This window comes from Pagrus pagrus, assembly GCF_965226575.1.
Source record: "Pagrus pagrus genome assembly, chromosome: 6".
Classification (NCBI taxonomy): domain Eukaryota; kingdom Metazoa; phylum Chordata; class Actinopteri; order Spariformes; family Sparidae; genus Pagrus; species Pagrus pagrus.
Genome location: NC_140190.1, coordinates 8,160,557 through 8,183,914, shown reverse-complemented (window position 1 = coordinate 8,183,914; position 23,358 = coordinate 8,160,557). Strand labels below are relative to the sequence as shown.

At 44.1% G+C, this 23,358-nt stretch overlaps 1 protein-coding gene across 3 annotated transcripts; it reads right to left on the bottom strand.

The window, feature by feature from the left end:
* Nucleotides 1-4,331: 4,331 nt before the first annotated feature.
* pdgfra (platelet-derived growth factor receptor, alpha polypeptide) lies at nucleotides 4,332-21,860 on the bottom strand. Of its 3 annotated transcripts, none has more exons than XM_084354801.1 (29): nucleotides 21,687-21,860; nucleotides 19,454-19,527; nucleotides 19,067-19,360; nucleotides 18,221-18,481; nucleotides 17,714-17,853; nucleotides 16,668-16,830; nucleotides 16,070-16,262; nucleotides 15,320-15,435; nucleotides 14,940-15,236; nucleotides 14,584-14,850; nucleotides 14,315-14,445; nucleotides 14,021-14,189; nucleotides 13,723-13,912; nucleotides 13,471-13,586; nucleotides 13,213-13,339; nucleotides 12,903-13,099; nucleotides 12,172-12,266; nucleotides 11,632-11,764; nucleotides 11,213-11,317; nucleotides 10,368-10,478; nucleotides 9,862-10,018; nucleotides 9,063-9,223; nucleotides 8,654-8,769; nucleotides 8,046-8,168; nucleotides 7,831-7,942; nucleotides 7,644-7,743; nucleotides 7,319-7,424; nucleotides 6,341-6,576; nucleotides 4,332-6,248 (listed from the first exon to the last, which is right to left on the bottom strand). In XM_084354801.1, exons 2-29 carry the CDS (start codon nucleotides 19,509-19,511, stop codon nucleotides 6,101-6,103), a joined length of 4,422 nt encoding a protein of 1,473 aa, XP_084210927.1. In that variant the 5' UTR covers nucleotides 19,512-19,527; nucleotides 21,687-21,860; the 3' UTR covers nucleotides 4,332-6,100. The 3 variants fall into 3 exon arrangements, with proteins under 3 accessions (XP_084210927.1, XP_084210928.1, XP_084210929.1); XM_084354802.1 differs by lacking the exon at nucleotides 21,687-21,860 and adding an exon at nucleotides 21,087-21,190; XM_084354803.1 differs by lacking the exon at nucleotides 21,687-21,860 and adding an exon at nucleotides 20,357-20,376.
* Between the last annotated feature and the right edge of the window lie 1,498 nt (nucleotides 21,861-23,358).

Below are 23,358 nucleotides of genomic sequence, written 5' to 3'. Positions count from 1 at the left end.
AGAAGCTGTCGAGGACATTAAACGGAGGCTCGTCTAGCCTACTCACTAGTCACTCTTTACAGGCGGACATGAGTTGAAAACTATCCTAACTAACTTTACAACTTGTATATTGATTGATTTATAGTAAACTGACTCCTGACTGTCACTACTCGTCTGTCCAGTCCTGTGCGAGCTCCCCTAGGCTTTGTAAGTTGCGGTTTGGAGCAATTATTGAGCCTGCTTTGTGCTAACACCTCTCTGCCTTAAGGGTTCAGCACAAACAGAAGATACAAAGGAAAAACCAGCAAAACAAGGCTGAATTAGTAAGACAAATGAGGGAAAAGTGCTTGTTATTGTTCAAGTTGTATAACTGTGAACATGTGGGTAAAGTTATAAAATAAAGCCGTAGGAGCGATAAAATTGCATTCTTCAAGTAACTGTCCTCTTACAGGATGTTATTTATCGCTGTGCGGTTGCAGTTAAATCCACAGTTAAACAGCATGTTGGCAAACATTTATTAGATTAAAGCTCTGGAAATGTCAGCCTCATGGTGTGGTTATCACGTCATCTGTAGTTAACACAAGCTTAAGATATTTTCAGGTTTTGTTCGGCCATAAAATAAGATAGATAGATAGATAGATAGATAGATAGATAGATACTTTATTGATCCAGAGGGAAATTCAAGTTCTCCAGTAGCTTATAAACAATAAAAATAAGGCAGTAAATACCCCACAATTGAATTAATAATCATGAATTAAAGCATTTACAAGTCTTGGATAAAAAGGCGGATGCTAAAAAAAGGCTAGCTGAGACTACAGAAGTTGTCAGGGACATTAAACGTCGTCACGCCGAACACAGAGGCTCATCTATTCTACTCACTAGTCAGCAAACTTAAGTTGCAAACTGTTTTCTGACTTTCTAACTTTGAGACTGATCAATTTAGAGTAAAGTGTGTGCAGCACAGTGTAGTAGGATGCTTAGTGGTGGTGACTTTGAAGTCATGCTACCATGATGTAACTAACCCTAACCCTAAAATTTGCTTTATTCTTCTGGCAGTCCCATATATGCTGTTTATTTTCTGCAATAATCCAAAATCCAATGACAAAATCCCACTGGCTTTTTGAGGAGGGAACTAGGCCGATGCTAACTTGTGGTTTAGCTCACAAAAACATGTCGTCCCTGCTGCGCTCTATTAGATGAATTTCCTTGAAAGTTCACGTCCCACAGATGATGAATCCTAATGACTATGGTGATCCCCTGATGTTGCCTACAACGCCACCAGCAGGTTGATATTTGTGGTTTTTAGGTTAGATGTCTCAACAGCTAGCTTGCTATGAATTTTGCTGCACACATTCAGTCCTTTCTGATTAACTGTAAACACTTTGGTAGTGCCAGGACGTTTCATCAAACACCATCAGGTCAGAATTACATTTCATACCTAGAAAGCTAATGAAATTCCCACCAGCCTCAGCTGTACCTTGTGTTTAGCGCTAATTAGCAATTGTATGACTCCACCTACCTGTTTAGCATGGCTGCATTTTTTTAGTCTTTTAAATTTCTGTAGTTAATTGAAGTCTCTTTTACATGTTTTTGTGACACAGCCTGAAAGAGTTGCGTTGTATTTTATCTGAACTGAAGCTGTGAATATATAGAAGGAAATTAATTCTCATCAGATACGATTGTGTGGGATTCATTTCCATAAATGCAACAGTTCTGCCCAACTTACCGTTATTTTACTGCGGTAAGTTCATCACAACATGCTTTGCATGCATCTCTCATGTAAAGCAAAGTTCAGTGAAGGGCACATTTGTTATCATTATGGGGGGATCTCCCCTCCACCCCACACACCACAACGGACTTCATTTTCCTCTGGAACAAAGCCCCCTATTTGTTGTTCTGGGCACACTTGTTTCTTTTCAGACAAAAATAATACTAGAAAATATTATTCTGACATATTTAGAAGAGAAAAGAAAACTGGTTGTTCCATTTGTGAGCTCTTGCTGACTGGTCCAGTTAATGTCTGACTTTGACAGACTCAGTTATTTCACTAAACCCCAGATGTAAGCATTCTTTCCCTTTTTTTGGCCCAGGTGCAAGTATTCATCAGAGAGATATTTTTAAGTGTTCCCTTTGCGCTAGCAGTTCATTCCTGCTGCAAAACAAACCTGCATATAACTGTCTGTTCTTAGCACACTGATACTGTTTACCAGTGGCCTCAAGTGCATCTCTGCTGACTGTCACTACTTGTCCTTCCAGTCCTGTGCGAGCTCCCCTGGGCTTTGTAAGTTGCAGTTTGAAGCAGATATTGAGCCTGCTTTGTACTAGCACTGCTCTGCCTTAAGGGTTCAGCACTTTGGGCAAACAGAAGATAAAAAAGAGAAACCAGCAAAACAAGGCTGAATTAGTAAGACAAATAAGGGAAAAGTGGCTGTTATTGTTCAAGTTGTATAACTGTGAACATGTGGGTTTTATGAAATAAAGCCGTAGGAGCGATAAAATGCATTCTCAAACAAGTAACTGTCCTCTTAACAAGATGTTATTTATCGCTGTGGTTGCGGTTAAATCTGCACTTAAACAGGATGTTAGAAAAAAACATAATTTAGTATATTGAGGCTCTGGAAATGTTGGCCTCATGGTATTGTTTCCACATCAGCTGCAGGTGAACAGCTGTGGCCTGATGGAACATAAAGCTCCACATGTCACACCTGTCGGGACGCTGTGAGGACGGTTATGTTCAGTGTGAAGGCCCACACGCTCTGCAGGCTCTAATCATCCACATCATGTTTACCTTCATCCTCTCCTGCTGCTAGTACCCACCAAGTCTGCATTATCTAGATGCTACCTCCCTCTAGTGGAAGAAAATGGTCACGACATGTCACGCTCATTGTTAGCAAACACAGTGGGGCTGTCTTTGGGAATTTCAGATGATAAAACAATTTTAAACATCAACTACAAACCACCACTAAAGCAGAGACACTGAGAGAACTAGACACCATCTTTCATGACTGAGTACATATTTGCTATCTGTTGACAGTCATGTAGTGAGATCACTGCCCTCTGATGGTTGTCTTTCAGATTGCAGTTGTAATAGTGGGACAGCTCACTCTACATACTTCACTAGAATATTTCCACTTGGTGCTGCTTTATACCTCCACTTCAGTGCATTTCACAAAGAGGTATTGCACTACATCTGACAGCTGTAGTGCAGTCAGTCAAGATCTTATACAGAAAATGTGTCACTTTTGTTACTATATTTCCTTTAATTGTAACTGGAGAGGCCCCAAAAGGTAAGCACTTCCAATATTTTATAATAAAAGATAAGCATATACAATATTGTATAATAAAAAGGTAAGCATATTCAATATTTTATGATAAAAAAGTAAACATTTCCAATATTTTATAATAAAAAGGTAAGCATATCCAATATTGTATAATAAAAAGGTAAGCATATCCAATATTTTATAATAAAAAAGTAAGCATATCCAATATTTTATAATAAAAAGGTAAGCATTTGCAATATTGTATCATAAAAAGGTAAGCATATATAATATTCTATAATAAAAGGTAAGCATATACAATATTTTATAATAAAAAGGTAAGCATATACAATATTTTATAACCATATCCAATATTTTAGAATGAAAGAATTTGCATATACAGTATTTTGTAATAAAAAGATAAACATATATTTAAAATAAAAGCTCAAAAATTGGAGAAAAAGTCTTTCGAAATTCAAACTGCTTTGTTGTTTTCCTCGTTATAGCCCCAATTAATTATCTCGCGACCCCTCTTTTTTACCTTGTGACCCTTTGGCGAGGGAACAACCCCTGTGTTTGGGATCACTGGACTACTTGTAGAGAAAATTAGTTCCATCTCAATCGCCTCAACACATTACTGCATCAGTATCATGTGATATTTAATAATAGATCCGTTACTAGGGATTTTTTAATTTGAGTACTTTTGCTTTTGATATTTTAAATTTAGCTGATAAACCCTCTATACTTTAACTTTAAATGCAGGGTTTTTAATTGTAATGGAGCAGTTGTACTGTACTGGAACTTTTACTTATGTAAACGATATGGATATTTCTTCCACCTGTGGTTGTTTGTGTGTATAAGACAGTGCTTTACATACAAAGGGCGTTTCCTTTTCCAGTCGCGTGTTATTCATACTTTTTCTTCTTTTGCGTCCAATATCCTTGTGTACAAAAATACACAATACAATTCTTTATTTGTTCATTTTTTTTACCCATCCCACATGACTTGGAGCTCATGAATCTTTTTTGTATTGCTTATGATATTTCTGTGTGGTTTACTTAAAAATCATGGAGACTGAGAGGACATGAATTATTTTACATTATAAATCATTTATTGAAATATAAATCATCTGAATGTACATGATGTAACATAATGAAACAGTATTAAATCATCATATTGGGTGTGATTACCTATAATTACAGATTACTGTACCGTCAACGACACATCACTCACCTGCGGCACAAACATTCACATCCACACTGCTTTAAACACCTAAAGCCAAAGCAAGACTTATTGTTTGCTCTTTTTTTTTTTTTTATCTCACTCAGCCTCGCTTACTCTTCTGCAACATCCAAAACCGAAATGGAAAAAAAGGAAAAGTGCAACAGCTGATTTTCAGATTATATCACAGTTAAGAGAGAGAGAGGAAAAGGCAGTGGCACAGCTGGATTACAAAGAGTTTACACATAACTGATGTATAACATCAGATCAACATGAATCTCTAGTCCATCTAGTGTCTTATAGTCTTATAGTATAACTAGAACCTGCTAATAGACTTCAGGACAGTGGATAAAATACAAAACTGGAGGACACAATGCGCTTTTAAAGCACTGCTATTGGATATAATTCTTCCTTTTTGGACATATTTTTTAATGTTTGCTTCGATGATGAACTTGATTTCTCTTTCACCCCCTCTATGTATACAAGAAAAACATGACAAACTATGAATATTTCTAATGCAACTTTGTGATCCACAAATATTGTCAAACACCAGATGCTGTCCACTTGGATGGCGAATGTTTTCACATTAATTCCTACTGAGGAAAGGGTTAAATTTTCCCTTTGTTTCGATTGGTTCATGGGCCTCACTGGGGAGAATGAGGGTGCAGAAGCTGGATATGTGCTTACATAAAATACTGTCCTCCCAATAACTCTCTCTTATAAAACAACTCTGGAGCTATTTACAATACAATCACACTTCATTTTTTCGAAATGGCAGACATGACTTCAGTCTCTATCCGGGGTGACTTTTCAGCACATTATGTTGTGTTTGGGCGAAAGGTGAGAAGATGCATGCAACTCAGAAGCTCTATTCTCATAACCATTCAAGCAGCTATGGTCAACATCTACTCGGTATTCACATAAAATACATGTTTACATAATGATGAAGTAAAAAAATAAATTTGAATTACTGCACGTATTTAGCCATTGAAAACATAATATGGTCATATACAAATAAAAATGCACACAGTCCAGATTTTGTGCTTTTTAATCCGGGTATTGCTACTGATTGTGCCAGCATCAGGTGCTTCTCTTGCAGCAGGTTGAGTGTGAAGTGAGTCTACCTGCCAATGCTGTTGCTAGTATTGGACTCATATAGTTTAGTGCATCTGTAGTGGTTAAATACATATCATATGTATGATATCCTGTGGTGTTCTTTTAGAGTTGCTGACCAACATGTTGAATTTGTCCCTTCTTGCTTATATTGCTGTTAAAAGAATGCCCGTTAGCATAAAGCTCTGCAAATTTAAAAGTCAATTCTGTTTTATCGCGATTGTCCGACGCGCAGGCTCGGTGGTTCCTTGAGTCCTCAACGCCACTTTTTCATCGATGCTCGGTCACTCCTCCAACCCAACAGGGGGCAGTGTCCAGGGAGAAGTAAAGGGCGTACCGTTCTGTCACCACAGACTCATCTAGACAGCGAAGTGGTTTTGTTCTGTCCTCTGTAGGGGTCAGGGAGGAGGAACGGAGGGGTTACAGGGTAGACAGCAGAGTCTTTGGTTGGTTTACAAGTCTTTCTCCAGTTTCCTGTGTCCCTACACCCCTTTTTCTTTGCAACCTCTGCTCTACAGGCGGGGTAGTTGTCACAGGAAGCTGTCCTCCACCAGGTCACTACAGTCCAAACACATCTCATCCAGCAGTGTGATGTCCTCCAGAGTCTCGCCCTCACGCTTGGCAAAAGTGGAGCTGCTGGAGCCTGTCTCGATGGCGCTCTCCTCGGACGTCTGAGAGCTGCCGGGGACATGAATGACACAGGTTAGCACAATCTGCGGTGTGATATAGACAGTGTAGAGTAGTTGAAGTTAATGTCTGGTTTTATTTACCTGTGTCTGTTTCTCTTTCCATATTCATCGTCAGATATGGGGTCCAGGTCGGGGAGGGGAATGATGTAGCCGCTGTCTGAGCTCAGCCGCTGTTCGTCAAAGCCACTTTCCCGGTCCTTCAGTTTTCCCTGGTTCTTGTAGGTGATGCCGATGTAGGCGTCATCGTTTTCCACACACACCCGAGTCACAGCGGGGTGGTCACTCTTCAGGAACTCGTGGTTCACCCGCTCATAATGCTGCACAAGACAGACAGATACATTAGAATTGACACGACATGTTGCTGCACAGAAATCATGATGATAGAAGTGTGAGCACAGATTAAATGAAGCTCTGCAGTGCCGCAGGAGAAATGTGGCATGAGTGTGATCACTAGTTGTGTTCCCAGCTGGATGGTGCGATCCAAACTGAAAGTCACACAAGCCCGAGGTGCTAAAACAAGAGTGTGTTCCTCCTCTGCCCCCAGCCATTAAAACTCTGTGAAGGAGGCAGAGGTAAAGCTGTTTTGATGTGCCATGTGTGGCGTGGTGTTTAATGGGGTAATTAAGGTTGCGGGATGGAGGCGAGAACTGGGGCTGCGTCATTACCCAGACTGAGGCCAGCCGCTCTGACAACCAGCTGCTGCATTTGCACTCTAATCTCTTGTAGGTTTTCTGTTTTACAGAAACGCAGAGAGCCCACAGAAACTCTCCTAATGCACTCTCAGAGGATGTGGAGGGGGATTTAAATGACCAGCCTGCTACTTTAAGAGTGTATTAAAATTATTTTCAACCTGTACTTTAGTTGGAATAAAGTATAGGTTGAAGCACGAGTGGGGACATTCTGATGACATCCAAAAAAAAAGGCAGAAAATGCAAAGAGAAAGAGAAGAACAGAATGTGCTGGTCCGACCCCGAGGTCAAGAATGAGAGGTGGTAAATTAGAAAACAGGTGTTAAAAATTCAAAGAGGTCCGGGGACGTGAGAGGTCACATAGACTCACCCTCCTGTAGCTGGAGGGCAGCAAGGAAGCAACAGTGTCACTCAGACCAAGGAAAGAAGGCCTCTTCTCCGGCTCGCTGTTCCAGCACTTCATCATCATCTCGTACCTGGAAAAAGCAAAAACAGAAGTCGTTACAGGAGAGAACTGCACAACCTGTCCTGCACTTTGCAATTTCGCTGTGACTCATGTCAGCCGCTGTATATCACAGCCCAGAAAAAAAGTGCTCTGGGTTTACAGCACGAAGCATTCCTCATCTGACAGGATGTTAGGGAAGCTTTATGTCATGCACAGCAACAGTACAGCCATCAGGTGAATGATCACGTACACGTCAGGAGGTGCTTGCTCTGGTTTGGACATCCTGTATCCGCTCTTGATCTTGTTGTAGAAGCTTGAATCCACGACCATCCCGGGGTATGGGGTACCACCTGCAGATCAAAACGGATTCTCATTAGTTTGTCAAAAAACTCCAGTATCAACTATTTCTGTACTCTAACATGTATGCAGGGGCTCACCTAAGGAGAATATCTCCCAGAGCAGGATGCCGTAGGACCAAACATCACTAAGACTGGTGTACAGGTTGTCAAAAATACTCTCTGGTGCCATCCACTTCACCGGCAGGAAAGTCTGTGTGATGACAAAGAGGAAATGTTCAGTCACATATGCAAAAACCATTATGGAGAATAATGATAAAGCTATGTTTCAGGCTTGAAGTGATAAAGTTACTTACACTCCCTTTGGAGACGTAGTTGTTGTCGTGCATGATGTCTCGGGCCAGTCCAAAGTCGCAGATCTTCACGATCTTGCCCTGAGATAGGAGGACGTTCCTAGCTGCGAGGTCCCGATGAACGCACTGCAGAAAGAGAGCAAGCAGGTGATTAGCTGTGCCATCCGCTCCCAAACCAGCACAGTTCGCTCTGAACTACGGACTGCATCTATTTCTGTATGTATTTCATTTCAGCCGAGTTCTTTTTTAATGCCGTTTCATATTGCTTTATAAAGCACTGTCTTTGTGTAAACATTCCAGTTGGAGGGATGGCTGTGACCACTGGATATTTAGGGATAATAACTATGAAGCTGAATGAATAGCCTCTGGCTGCAGCCTGTCCCTGCCTGGTAATTCTAGTCCTGTGCTGCAACTATATTCAGCCCCTGGCCTGTCTCCTGAGTGGGCTCAGCAGCCTTCACGGGACTGCTTATCACACAACTGCTGATTTCCTCAGTCCCCTTTTGGACCCAAGCAGGGGAAAACAGGCAAATAGAAAGGCCTGCTGGAGCTACCTTAGCAGTACGAGTACATCTGTGGAGAAAAGAAAAAGATATGAGGACTAAACTTACATTTTTGGAAGCCAGGAACTCCATGCCTTTGGCCACCTGGTAGGTAAAGCTGAGCAGATCGGTGGTGGTGAGGCCCGCGTTCATGTCGTCTGACAGCAGCTCCTCCATCTCGCCCTCTGGTTTCGAAAACACACACAGAAAACACCATGAGGCGGTCCACCAGTGTATATTCATGTATTGTAAATATAGTTGCTGGCTGCTGAAACCTGCTTTTTGCTAATGGCAGGGAGAAACTGGGCATTATTATGCGTGTGCTACAATTATCCTCTCCATGTAATTATAGGGCTGTACCGGGCTTAAATTCTGACAAGGGTGGACCCCTTCAACCAACACTGACTCAAACACAGCACAGAAGCCAAGCAAATACAACTGAGAGGAGAGAGTGAAAAGGAGGACAAACAGTGCGTACCACTTGATCCTTTCTGAGAGGGCGGGTGGTCATAGTTAGACCCCTGGATGTCTGAGTACTTGGAGGAATTGCTCATCTCCAGCATGGGCACATACTGAGTGTTGTCAGCCTGCTTCATATCCATGTAGTCCCCTTTGCTCTCGAAGGACAGGATCACATAACTGAGACAAGAGAGACACAAGAGGTACTGGTGTGAGTGATGAGGTGAGGACAGGTTGTGAGCCATAAAAAGACTCATGGTGATTATGTTATACATCCTATTTAGTTCCCTTAAACCCTCTCTCTCCCTATGCCTGAGGTCGGAGGAAGATGTGGTTGAGTCTAACATGGTAGCCAGGACTAAATCATGTTATGGTCAATTCGAGGTGTGGTCAACTGTGAGTCATCCATCAGCGCAGATGAGCCTCGGAGGGAGGGAGAGAGAGAGAGGGCTGCTGTTTCACCACGAGCGTCTGGGCGGACAGAATTAACAGGTACCTCCAATGCAATGAAATTAGGCTGAAAGCTGAGACCACTTCAGCCTGCGATTTGATTTGGTGAAGACGCCAGACAATCTCCTCAACCATGGAGAAAATGGCGATAGAGTTACCGATTAGAGGTAGGGGGGAATGTGAGTGAGACAATTGGGCAAATTGCTGTGACAATGGTTGTAATACTTGGGAGTGGCAAAGTGGAAGTAAACTGATGCAAAAGGCAAATGTGTTTTTGTTTTGCTAAACATAAAAAGTGTGAATTACAAGGATAATTCAGCATAAAAATAGAGCATTTGAATGCAAGCTCAGAAACATATATGCAGTACCTCCTGCTGCTCTCATCTGCAGGGTTGATGCCAAAGATGTCCAGCTCTTTCTTATTATTTTTCTCAGGCGTCAGGCTGAGGAAGTTCTCCCTGTTCTTGTGCAGGTAGTTGACGAGGTCCCCGTAGAAGCAGTACTCTGTGATAATGTAGATCGGCCCTGGGAACAAACACAGCAGATAAAGATGTGCATCGGCGTCAGTCTGCAGGCTAATCTTATCAGAGGCTCGTAAAGGCTAAAAGCACAGTCAAGAGGGCAAGCCTCCGCTTTCCCATAAAAAGCCTGTTAAAATACCACACCCACCAAGAGCTGAGGCAGTCAATCTTTTTGGCTGTTAGAGCTGTAAACGTGCACAAATGCCAAATCTGAGTGTTTTTGGGAGCGTTAACGTGGGTGTTACTGTGTGTATCCTTGTAAAGTGCTAAAATTGAAAAGAAGTATTAAGCTGAACTGTTATTTAACAGCATGTGTTTGCTTTATCTCTCAAAACTGTGTGTGCAGTATTCACCTGACTTGGTGCATGCTCCCAGGAGGTTGACGATGTTGAGATGTGGTCCAAGATGAGTCATGATCTTCAGTTCAGACATCAGGGCCTGCTTCTCACTGGAGCGTGCCGTGGCTAAAAGAGGGGACAGCATCCGTGACTATCACACATGATCAAACCAACCAACCAGCCACGCATTCAGCCATCACCACATCTGTCATCTGAATTCGCTCAATCTTGATCTGAATCATCTTTTCTTTGTAAATTCTTTGGTACAGTATCATCACTTAACAGCTGTTGCCAAGTACAATGTTCAGCAGGTCAGGTACTGCTACACTTCCATCTGTCCCTTTTTTCAGTGCTGTTGTGTGCCACTGATTAAATTCATTATTTCAGTGTTTTGTAGGCTTATTAATTGAAGCACCCGTCTTCCTCCTGTTTGGCAATTTGGCACCATTAAATATACTGTATGCTGAATAAGGATTTATAGGATTTCTAAGCTGATTTATTGACATTTGTTTGCAATGGGTATCTGAAATACTGGGAAAGTTTAAGTCACAAAGAATCTAAAGATATGAGTATCCTGTCTGTGTGTTCAGACTGACTGTGATGATTTTTTGGTCTTTAAAGTATCTTATTTGCCTCCATGTCTCTGCTGCTTCACCTGATGTTCATAAGTGGGCCAAATCAGATGACCTGACTACAGTAACTATCGATTAGCATGCACCTGCCTTTTTCACCTCACATACTACGTAGCATCTTTGCCTCTGGTCTCTCCTTCAACCTAACCGGTCCCTATAACTGGCGAGCTTCACTGGTATAGAGCAGCATGGATTCTATGTCTTGTTATTGTAATCTGTTAAACTCACGTTTCAGCATCTTCACTGCCACTTTCATTACAGGTTGGGAGCGGCTGAGTCCATATGCAGTGCCCTCCACCACCTTCCCAAAGGCTCCAGAGCCCAGAATACGACCTGAGAGAAACACAACAGAGGTTCAATTATCAACAAAGTGAAACGGAAGAACCTGCGCAAACACAGGCATACAAACAAATCCATGCACTTTGGATGCCTCTGCTTTCTCATCTGTGACTCTCTGAGTGGCTGAATGTCCCCTTGTTCACTGAGTCAAACCAAACCCCCAGCCAGCGAACCCCTACTGCCAAAGCCACATTAGCTCATAACAGCCTGACTTCAAAGAGGGAGTGAGACATCCTGACCGGAACATCCCTGCAGGGAGGCTGCAGAGCTGACTGGCAAGGGACTGCAGATTAGGACGGGCAGCTCACCGAGCACTAGTCTGTCGCGGGGGAACTCCCATCTGGAGTCATAAGGAAGCTGCATGGGATCCACGTAGATGTACTCATGACCGTCTGGGCTCACAGACTCGATGACCCTCCAGCGGATCTCATACCGTGGTTTCTGGAAGTAAAAGGACACATGAAAGCTAATTAATTATTGTGTCAAGTCAAGCCTGGGGATTGTTGGACCTGCTAGTGGGTCTCATAATCAGCTTTTAGGACAATTTTATGACACTTACAGCATTTTAAAACAAAGATAAACGAAGTTTCATGTATTATCTCAGCTGAATTTTTAACAATTGACATTCAGAGTACAGTGCTGCTTGTTAGGTCCCGAGCCAGTGACAGTAAACCACTAATATCATTCATTTTAAGAATACACTCTAAATCTATAAACATAAGTCTGCAAGTTTAGGTTTTATTTTCCTCATTTGTGAGTTTGTCTGATAACATAAACAGGTGAGAAAGTAGAGGAATAGATGAAAGAATGAATATGTGAGAATGATTGCAGACTGATTGCAGCAATACCTGTTTCCAGATAACAACCAACACAATGAGTGAGATGATGACTATGACCAGCAGCACCAGCACAGCAGCAGCTACTGTCAGCTCTGGGTGAGGCCCTGTTTGGGAGGAGAGCCAGTGGTTAAATATGTTAGATGGAGAGCACATTGATCACATGTGGCAACATGTGTCTGATGTAATGATGTAAAGAGAAATGCTTGCAGTGAAGCACATTCTATATTTTGCATAACAAATGTCGTCTATCAGGCCTATCAGGAGAGAGTTAAACCCCCAGGGTGGACCAAAAGATATACAGGGAAGATAACATGGAAGTGGGGGATGGGGGTGGGGGATGGGGGAGGGGTCCAGGCTGGTTTAAGGGGAATGAGGACGGGGGTGTGTGGCTCATCTGGAAGGAGCAAATGGCCTAACAATCTCTTGCTTCCCTGAATTAACTGTCAGAGCGAGAGTCCCATTCCCATGGCTAAAGCACAGCCCTCTATCAGCTGTCTCACCACAAACTCATAATCTGACAGCTGCTGCAACACTGACAGCACTGACAACACTCTCCACCCCCTGAATACACGGTCACTAACAAAGCCTGTCACACTCTGAGTGTCACAAATGGAAGCAACTTCAGAGGAAACAAGGTGGAAACAACAACATCAAATGTCAATTTAAACACTGGTCACAGAGGAAAGTTACAGTACTTCACAGGAAACAGACATGGATGAAATGTGTGTGTGTGTTCTTACCGTTGGACACCAGTTTGACCTCCCTGCTGACGGCTGCCATTTCATTCTTAGCCAGGCAGCGAACCGCCAGCGTGTTTTCCAGATGACCAAACATGACCTGGCTCTCCAGGTTATCGTCTTCGTCAAAGTGTGCGTCCATTGTGACCTCTGTGGAGTTGGCGGGGAGGGGTGCCCAGGAAGACGAGTCATTGGCACAACTTTATGGGAACAAAGGAGAGAGCGATATATGATCGATTCGAAGTTGTAGTGACGGCATGTAAGTTTGGAAGCATTCCTGTCGGCATGTTGTGCTGAAGAAGACTGAACTTACTGTTTGATGTTCTTGCAGATGAACCACTCCACCACCGGAGTGGGCTGTCCTCTAGTAATGCACACCACAGACTGGCCTGTGGCTGAGCCATGGTGGATGTCCATCAGGTCCACAATGACTGCAGGCACTGTAGGCAGAAGGGGGAAAGCAAAAGTGTGTATAAATACAGTATGTTAGAAAAAGATAGACTGTAACCGGGGCTACAGGATTGTGAGAGGAAATAAAAGTAATGAGGGGCTTGGGGCATTCTTCTCTGACCTTTGACCTCCAGGATCAATCCGGCAGTGCGAACTTGGTCTCCATTCTCCACTCGCATGGTGTAGTTCCCGCTGTCCTCCTCCTTGGCACGGATCAGGGTAAGAACACTCATGTAGCTACACAGAGCAACAGAACAAGAAAATGTTGTAGCTGCACAGTGATAGTCAAAGTTCACAATCGCACTTAAACCCTAATGACAGGCCTGTTAACTTTGAGCTTGTCATTAGCTCAGCTGTTGTGTGGGAGTCTCACCTGGTCTCGCTGAGCTGCCGGAGGCTGGTGGAGATCTCCGCTGTCACATCGCTGAGCGGGATGCCGTCTTTGAGCCAAGTGACACGTGCGCTGGGGAAGGAGCTGATCTCGGCCCTGAACTCCCGGACCTCATCCAGCTCTGCTGATTCATAGTCTCCGAACTCCGGCGAGATGGACATGAACTCGCTCGCTGTTAGAAAAGAGGAGAGACATTCATTGGTCCCCAGAGGAAAGAGCAGAATCTATGAAATAATGCCTCATGTATTTACTCTAAGTACACAAAATACAGCTTTCATACCAAAAACACGAATAGCTAGCTGCTTTGTTTGGCTGTCATTGGTGATAATATCAGTAATGGAGCAGGAGTAGATGCCGCTGTCCTTCGTTGAGGCCTGAGGGATCGTCAGGGTGTAAAGGATCTCCTGATCCCTCTTGTTCTCATGCACGGTTTTGACAGCACGATTAGCCTGTCAAACACAAAGAAACATCAGTTACTTTTGAGTTTCAAACCACCTTGAAAATCAGGCTTAGTGAACAACCGTAACTCTGGTTTGAATTGTTTTTTTGTGCACAGGATGACTTGAGCCCTCACCACTTTGCCAGGGTATTTCCAGTGGTCTTCCAGTATCTCAGATCCCCGAGCCAGACAGGTGACAATGAGGGTGTCTCCCACCAGCAGAGCAGTCCGTTTGGCTGTCAGCTCAACATGCAGCCCGGCGCCCCCTGAGTATCAACAATTGACAAGGTCAGAATGCCTGTGAGTTGACACATATCCACCAAAGGAAACACAGAGCAGACAGACCAGCTTTGATAGGTAGAACACCTCTACTGAAACCTATTTACATGTTGACAGACACACACCTGTCCAGCCGTGGACGATGTATTCCCCGCTATAGTGTTCCTCTCCGTTTATGAGGGCCTTACAGACGTAGGTTCCTGCTGTGAACACTCCCAAAGCGCCCCTCTTGCTGTCATAAACACTAGGCACAGGCTGCTGGGTGTCAACGTTGACCAGCGTCACGTTAGCACTGGGATCAGACACTCGACACTGGATCTCCATCTCCTCGTGGTCGGACAGGACATGGTTGCCGAAAGGAACCGGCGATGGCACAAACGGAACATCGGGATCTGAGTTGGAGTAAAGTAAGTTCCTCAGGCAAGATAATAAAGCCAAATAATAAAAACACACAAGCTCAAAGCTGCTGCGTACCCCATACCTGGCACATAGACATAGATGCTGCTGTCCTCTGTATCCTCAGTGTTATTTCTACTGTAGAAGCAGGTGTAGTAGCCTGTGTGCATTGCAGAGGCGTTGTCCACAGTGATGGTGGTGACAAACAGGCCGCTGTTGTCCTCCTGTGTTATCTCAGGCACATCGAGCGGCGTCTCCCAGGCTAGTTTTGCCTCTCCTCGACAGGTCAAGGTGAAAGGAGAGTGGAGGGGCACAACTATTTCCTCTTCCCGTGGCACCAACACTGGAGCTGAGGATGGTGGGAACATTGCTGCAGTGGGGGCTGAAAGAAAAACAAGTAAAGCGCTTAGTCATAGATCATAAAATACCTATTTGTTTCTGTATCTGTCTGTCCGCTTATCTTACCTTTCACTTTGAGGTTAAAGGAGAATTGAGCAGTGCGAGAGCCGCTGAGGGCAGTGATGGTATAATTTCCGTTGTCTTTCACCAGAGGCTGCCGTAATGTCAGAATGCTTTGATACCTGCGAGAAGAGTAAAAAAAATAAATATATACTTAATGTTGCACATACTTGTGTTATCTAAAGTAAGCGTTTTGGGATTATATCCTTATCTACTTTCTTGCCGAGAGGTAGACGAGAAAATCAATGCCACATTAAATATGAAGCTGGAGCCAGCAGGTGGTTAGCTCAGTTTAGGATAAAGACTGGAAGCAGGGGAAAACAGCAACAGCCTGGCTCTTTCCAAAGGTAACAAAGTACTATTACCAGGACCTCTAAAACCCTCTTATGTCATCTACTTGGATGGAAAGTTTTGAAATGACACACTGGGGCTTTACATGGGGTTATGTGCCGGACTATTCCACCAGGAGGTCACTACCTACTGCCATGCAATAGTCCCTCACATAACTGCCTGTAAAACTATGAATTGCTGTTTTAACATTTTGTTGCTTGTTGATTTAACAAATTAAATAAAGCATGATAATTAGCGAGCCTTAGAGCCTCAGTGCTAGTCGCTAATCCTGTCTCCAGCTTCATATTTACAGTACAGACATGAGAGAGGTATCGATCTCGTCACCTAAGTCTTGCCAATAACGCAAATACAATGTCAAATTATTTCTCGAAATATCTATTAACAAATCACAATCTTTATTCTCACCTATTCCCTTCGAGGTGGCTAGTTTTGGTGAGGACGTAGTAGTTCCCCTGTAAGGCTTTGCCGTCTTTCAGCCACATGACTTTGGGGGCTGGGTAGGCATCAATGAGGATGGTAAACTCTGTCTCCTCTAAAAGGCTGACAAACTCCATAGCTAAAATCCCGCTGTGGTCCAGTGCCACGAAGGAATTCTCCTCTGACGGGACAAACAGAGAAGAAGAGAAGAATTAGCAGGTGATTATGGATGAAAATTGCCAAAGAAATTGATCCAGTGTGTGAAGAAATACAGAGGGACAGTGAAGTGAGGTGAAATGAAGGCCTGACACACATCTGTTGAAGCCATCCCATAAAACACAGCAGCTGATGTTGAAAGCAGAGGTGAAGCTTTACAATCGGATGGTAGAAAATGACTTCCACACACCACCACCAGCATAATGTGCACATATGTGAAACTATGACAATTTCATCTGAATGATGATGAGAATATTAAATTTGGACTAAGTGTGTATAAATCAGCGTCAGGAGCACTTACTCACATTATTACAGTTCTGCTGGAAACTCGATACTAAGATGTCCGGAAAATGTGTCTTGGCAGACTTACCGAAGACGGTGACAGCCACGCTGCTGACTCTGACCTCTCTGCTGAGGGTGTGGGTGACGGAGCACTCGTAGGTGCCGCTGTCCTGAGCAGTCGCTTGTGGGATACTGAGGGTGTAGATAACCCGGTCAGGAAGAATCTGCTTCATCGGAACGGCATCCACAGCCTAAAGGAACAGAAGATGAATTTGAGATCCTGGTAATAAGATATTTGAAATTTTTAACTCTCAGTGTTTTTCCGTTTTAACAGGTACAATGTCTAAGAGTCGCTGTGTCGCGCTCGAGAGGCTAATGTTTAAAACACTTGCTAGGCCACAGGAGATAAATCAGGATCACAGAGCCTTTTAAAGGCCTGTAATTGCAACTGAGACCAAAACCAGGAGTCAAGACTGCAGCGTTCCTACCCTCACCGTCTCTGGAAAAGATCTTAGTGGAATCCCATGCAGAAAAAGAGACAACGTGCTGTAAAGATTAAAAATCCGAATATAAATATAAACAAACATAAATTGCGCATGAAACTCTGTCGGACCCTCGCAGCGAACACTTCAAAAGCATTAAATGTTTAGTTGGCTGTCATGTGCAGACAGCATCTGTCCTACACGTCTCAAGGTCACCAGGGTCAAGTGATTTACTATCCTTGTTTTTCTTCTTCTCCTTTTGAACCGCCTGCTCCCCTCGAGCCATTTGTCCTCAACTTTAACATTCCCACCAGTGTCCTTCACATGGGGTTAACTCCAGCGGGATCTGCTTGGCGGTTGTCCTCATAATGAAGACACAACATCCCGTCGCTGCTTTCCTAACGCATACTTTGCAACCACTAAGGGCCGTCCTCGGAGTTATATTCCACATCCACCGCTGCTACGTTTAGGTCCAAAACCATTATTTGCTAATTTAAGGCTCGGTGCTGCCGGGTAGGAAATGACATGGAAATATGACAAGGAGTTGAATGAAATGGGGCACGAAGGCTGAGAAGTCATGGCTCATTATGGATGAAGCCATAGAGGAGGTCTAAGCTGAAATTACACAGAAAGGAAAATGCTTGCATCTTGCCTGTTTTTTAGGGTGAAGCCATTGCTGCTCCAAGCGCGGGCCGGGTGGAGCCACACAGGTGACGTTAAAAGGCTGCCCTGCTCTCACCGTCTCCTCACTGGCTTTTACTTCGACGTCAAAGTCCTCCATCTCCGCGGGGGCTAGAGGGACCACCAGAGATTAGATATCAGCGCCGTCATCTCACAGGTTCCAACATAGTGACAACTTGATTACCATGAGCTCATTTATCACCGAGTGGTGGCTCACTAGGTCGTCATTACTCACTCACACACACACACAGAGTGAAAACAGGCGTGTTAAGTCATCTCCCCCCTGTGATAATGACATAATATCATGGGTCTCATGCAGTGAGATCACCATGCAGCCCTCTCACGGTAAACAGAGTCGGGGAGTGTTTCCAGCTGTGCAGATTTTAAATTCTTATCCCATCGTTTTATTGCTTTTTGAGAAAAATATAAAAGCTCATTCCAAGTTTACTTCATCAAGAGAGTACAGATCTTGACTTACATACAGCCTCCACAGTGTAAACGGCGCTTCTGAACGTCACGCCGTCCACGTTGGTTTCACACAGGTACTTCCCGGGCGAGAGGCTTCCAAAGAAGCCCATCTTGTTGTCGTAGTAGGCAGGCATCTCCTCTCCACTGAGGACACTCCTCAGGATGACGTGAGTGTAGGGGTCCGACACGCGGCAGGAGATGGGGACTCCAGTGGTGTCCATGGGGACCGCCAAGTTTATAGGCATCTCGGGGACAAATGGAGCCTGGGCATCTGGGTGCATGAGGGAAAGGAGTGGGGTCACACATGGGATTTGGTTTGATTGAAAAGCTTTACTATGATTTTTACTCTACATTCCTTTAAAGGGGCTCAATGTTGCAATTTATAGCAATTTACATGGATTAATCACGTTTTTTTTGGCCGATATGTGAGCCGATTGTAGCGTTGCGTGACCAATGACACCTTCCCCGTCTCTGAACTTAGAAAATGGAGTTCGCTCACATAAACTAACCACTGGCTTCCCGACACAACATAGCGGAGCCACTTTAAAGTGGGACTAACTTTTTTTCCTAAAGAATTAAACAAAACAAATTATTCCTCGTTCAAATGAAAGTTTATGAGCAATAAAACGCACCCTTGCTCAGTTTAACACACGCAGAGGTGTTACAGCCTCACTAGCGTACGGTAGCTAACATTAGCTCCTGTTAGCTAACTTAAAATAATGATGTTTTACTATGAAAATGTGCAAAATTTTATGAATGTATGATTTCTACAACTTATAATTTTTCCTGCTATTACGTGAAAGCTAACCTAGTCTGTCTTTAAACCGCCATACTGTAAAAAAAAACCCATATTCACCTGGGACAAACACATATATTCCCGCCTCATTTTCTTCCTCTTCCGGGTCGTCTTCCGGCTCGCTCTCCGGGTTTTCATATGTACACATGTAGTACCCGGTATTCTCCACTGTCGCGTTGTAAATGAAGAGCGTGGCCGTGTAGTACCCGGGGTACACGAAGGTGTTTTTCGGCAGGGGTTCAGCCCAAACCACGTTTCTTTTCCCGGTGCAGCTGATGTTGAAGACGGAGTTGGGCTGCAGGATGAACTCCTCTTCATTGGACACGATGGTTGGTGGCGACAGTCCGGAGGTAACTGAAGGATAGGATGGAAAACATTGCAGGAAATGTCGAAATAACAATATGTATGTACATAAAACATCTATTACATGCATATTAGTGTCTTTACCTGACACCAGCGCCGCCAAGATACCCCCAAACACGACATACGCCTTTACCCCATCCATGACTGGATGTTTTGTCCTGTAAAGACAGAAAAGACGAGTTATTTAGTCAATTAGCAAAGCAAACATGTGCGTTTTGTTTAGGCCATTCCTGATAAGATATGATACCAACTGTCTCCACATTCTATCCAGTATTTGCTCCATAAATCAATTTGCTTATTGACAAGTACAACTGATCTATGAGCAGTTTAACAGACCCACAAACTACTTAACAGCAACATTTGTGGTCACCCACTTCACTTCATTGCTGATAAAGTAACGCTATAAAGTTTGTCACAGGATTATATAATTGTTATTTAGTGAGATGAGGGTTAGGGCTGTTAAGTCCGGTGCGTAAGGAGAGTCCGCGGGGCGGTGGAGAGGGTGGAGAGGACGGAGCTCCTTTGCGCTGCGCTGCCGCTCCATGTGAACATGAAGACCGCCGCTAGAGGGCGACACAGGCCACGCTTTGGAGGCGCTAAACCTGCTCGGAGCTCATTATCTCCAGTTTTCCCACCCGACTTTCTAAAGTTTTGTTCCTTTTCGTCTGATTGAAGAAAATGCTTTGAATTTATTTGACTTAAATCTGGAATTTCCTTAAAAAAACAACAAAAGTACCGCGTTTCTTGTTTAATCCAGCCATATTTTAAACTAAATGACTAAAGGACGCCCAATTAAGACTTTCTCAAGTTAAGTCCAGACTCCTCACATCTCATCACAAAGATCCTGTCAACTTTTGTCTATAGGAGACATTCCTCTGGTCTGTCTGTCTGTCTGTCTGTCTGTTTTCATCTGGGGCCACACAGTTTGAGGCGCTCACTCAAACAAAACGCTTTAATTTCCACAAATCATAGTCTTCATAAAACAACCATCTAAATCATCCGTTCCTCCTCTCCTGAGCTAACTCGAACAGTCTTTCATTTGACTTTGTAACGCTGTCTTCACTGTGGACATCTTCCATGGACAGTGTCCCCGAACAATGCAGCTTTTGGCCCTTGCAGCGCTTCCTGTGGCTGTCCGCTCTCATCCGAAACGAGCTAAATTATCCATGGGCAACCTTGGTTTGTTTGACTCTATAATTAGTGGGCCCAGTCCACACAAAAGTACATATCGGCGTGGGAATCAGCTGACAAAATGTTTTATCCGTTTTGACGTGTTTGCGCACACGCCTCGGCTCCAGCGTTTACAATAAGGGGATCTTTGCCTCGGCTTGGCGGGGATCCTCCAGCCGCTGCGCGTAAATCTGACTCTGGGTGAGCCTGGAGTGGAGTGGCAGTCAGACTGCTCTTCTTTTATCCCCCCCTTGCTCCCACCAAGAGGCTCAACAAATGTGGCACATAGCAAATGCAACAGCAACAGCTGATAAGGCTTCTCTGCCCCCCGCGGATGGTGATGTGGCTCAGTTTATCTGCGCGTCAAAAAGTTTGATTTCCATGGAAAAGAGCATTTAAAAAGACAACTGTGCACCCCCAAAAAAGCACTTTTTGTCTAATTAAACTAGAAGTTTTGGTCACAAGCTGTATTCCTGTGCAAAATCCCTTGGTGACACAGCAGTGGGTGGTTAATGAGGAATGCGTCGTGGCTCCAAACCGCACTCACTTCTTCTTTTTCTCCCCCTCTTTGAATCTGAACCCTCAGACGGACTCATTCCGGTGCCGATTTTCCCGTTTTAATTCCTCACATTCCTCCTCGACCAGACGAGAAAACAATGTGATGTTCGATTGCCCAAAATGTGGTTCCCATTTATTGCCAGGCAGCATCCCCACAATGGTTGCCTTCAGTCTTCGGGGGTGACACCTCCAGCTGTGAGGCCGAAACCGAGCGCTTCTATCCAGCAGAGTCAGCGACATCTCCCTGCTCGGCGTCCAGCGGTGAGACCATATGGTGCGCAGGGGAACAGAAATGTCATCTAAAAGCATCTGAATGCATTGCCCGGTGCAGAAGTTGCATACAACTCTCAGGGCAACGGATAACTCTCTGATCAGAGGGATAAAAGTTTTTTAAGAAACTTTTCCCGAACGGAAAATGATCTAATAATTGGATTAACTAATTAAATCTGCAATTAAACCCTCAGAAGACCTACAGAATGTGATCTGTCCGCTGGAAAAAACACCCCCAAACTTTTTTTTGTTTGTTTAAAAAAAGACTAAGAAAAATGGGCTTCAATCATCTCTCGGCTGCCTACAACCTTTCAATTACCTTGTAGTAATCCCCTCTTTATATTCCTTTCGTGTAAGTATATCCACAGTGAATTGGCGGCTCCAAAAGGCGCAGTGAGGGTCCTTTGCAGCGGCTGTAATCCTCTGAGGTCCTGCGCTGTGAGAGCATATGTGCGACCCTCTGTCCGCATCCGCGACCGTCCTCACAACTGCGCTCCAGCTAAGCGACCTGTAACTGATTCAATGTTACAGTCCACCCTCCTCCTCCTCGTCCTCCTCCTCCTCCTCCTCCCCCTCCTCCGAAAAAAATCATCTGGCTCAAAGTAAATAACTCTCAGGAAATGACACCCCCCTCTCCTCCCTTCGAGCGCTCGACCCCTTTTTTTTTTTTCAAAGTAAGAGTCCGTTTTATTTAGGGGGGGATTCGGACGAGTAATGTTTGGGAGGAATGGCGTTTTTAATGCGCTTTTATGTGGAGAAGAGAACTTTTGGAGCGCAGAAGAAGGTCTGATGTGTTTTCTTCGTGTTGCATTCACTGTCCTACCGGCTCAAATGTTTAACTGAGTTTTTTTGTTTTGTTTTCTCAAGCGTTAAGACAGAGAAAAATGCGACGGCACAGTACGAATGCGCATTTATTGCTCCTTTTTCTTGCATGACGCGTGACGGCTGAGTGGATGGACCCTCAGCTCCTCTGCAACCGGTCACAAACTGGGAACAGTGGAGCGCCTAGCTCATAGAGGGCGCTCCAACACCATCATATCACAGGCCACAGCTTTGCCTCTCTCCTCTCTCTCTCTCTCTCTCTCTCTCTCTCTCACACACACACACACACACACACACGTATCACTTAATTGTAATGCAGAGAAATTGAACCATCAGAGGTCTGTTTATTCTTTCCTGCACCCTGTTTACTGGCACACGTGCGTCAGCTGTTTACCGAGTCCTAAAACACAGGCCTTTTCTCCTCTGTTCCCCCCGAGGCTCTGCTTCAGGGGCATCACAGGAATAATGAGCCCCTATGAATCACCTATCTCTGGGTAGAGGAGAGAGGGGCAACGGACCGGTGTCTCTCTGTCTGCACGGAGCAGCAGCAGAGCCCCGGGGCTCGATGATCAACCCTCCCCTCACCCTCTCCTCACCCCCCCTCCAGCTCCGTGCAGCCGCTTTGGCGCAATTACTTCCACATGTTGCCGAAAAGAACAGTGTCCTTGTTCTCCAAACAAAGGATCTCAGCTTCATGAGGAACAAAATCACCTCAAAACTGTTTGAGGTGATGGCTTCTCACTTTTTTCTTCCTTTTTTAAAATTTTGAATAAATGCAATATGACAGAAGACACATTTCTACCATCACTAAACTTAAAACAACTATTATTTCTGAGAATAAGTCAGTAAAAGTCCACAGTAAGGTTTGTCTTCTGCACAATATTGCAACTACCTATCAGTGAAAAGTCTGCTGGGTTGTGTTCTTGTCTGCCAAAATGACGATGAGGCACTTTTGAAACATCTTCTTTCAAAATTTGCTCCATTATGTCTTTGCATAAGTGCTGAATTTGGTGTTTGGACGCTCAAAGTGAAGATGGAGCTGGGTGGAGGTGGTTGGAGGTGGAAACCTTCACAGTTCACAGCCTCTCTCATCCTCTTCATGGTGACCTCGCCTGTCATGACTCCAACTGTCCACCAGGGGGCTTTGGTAAAATAGCATTCTGTATCAA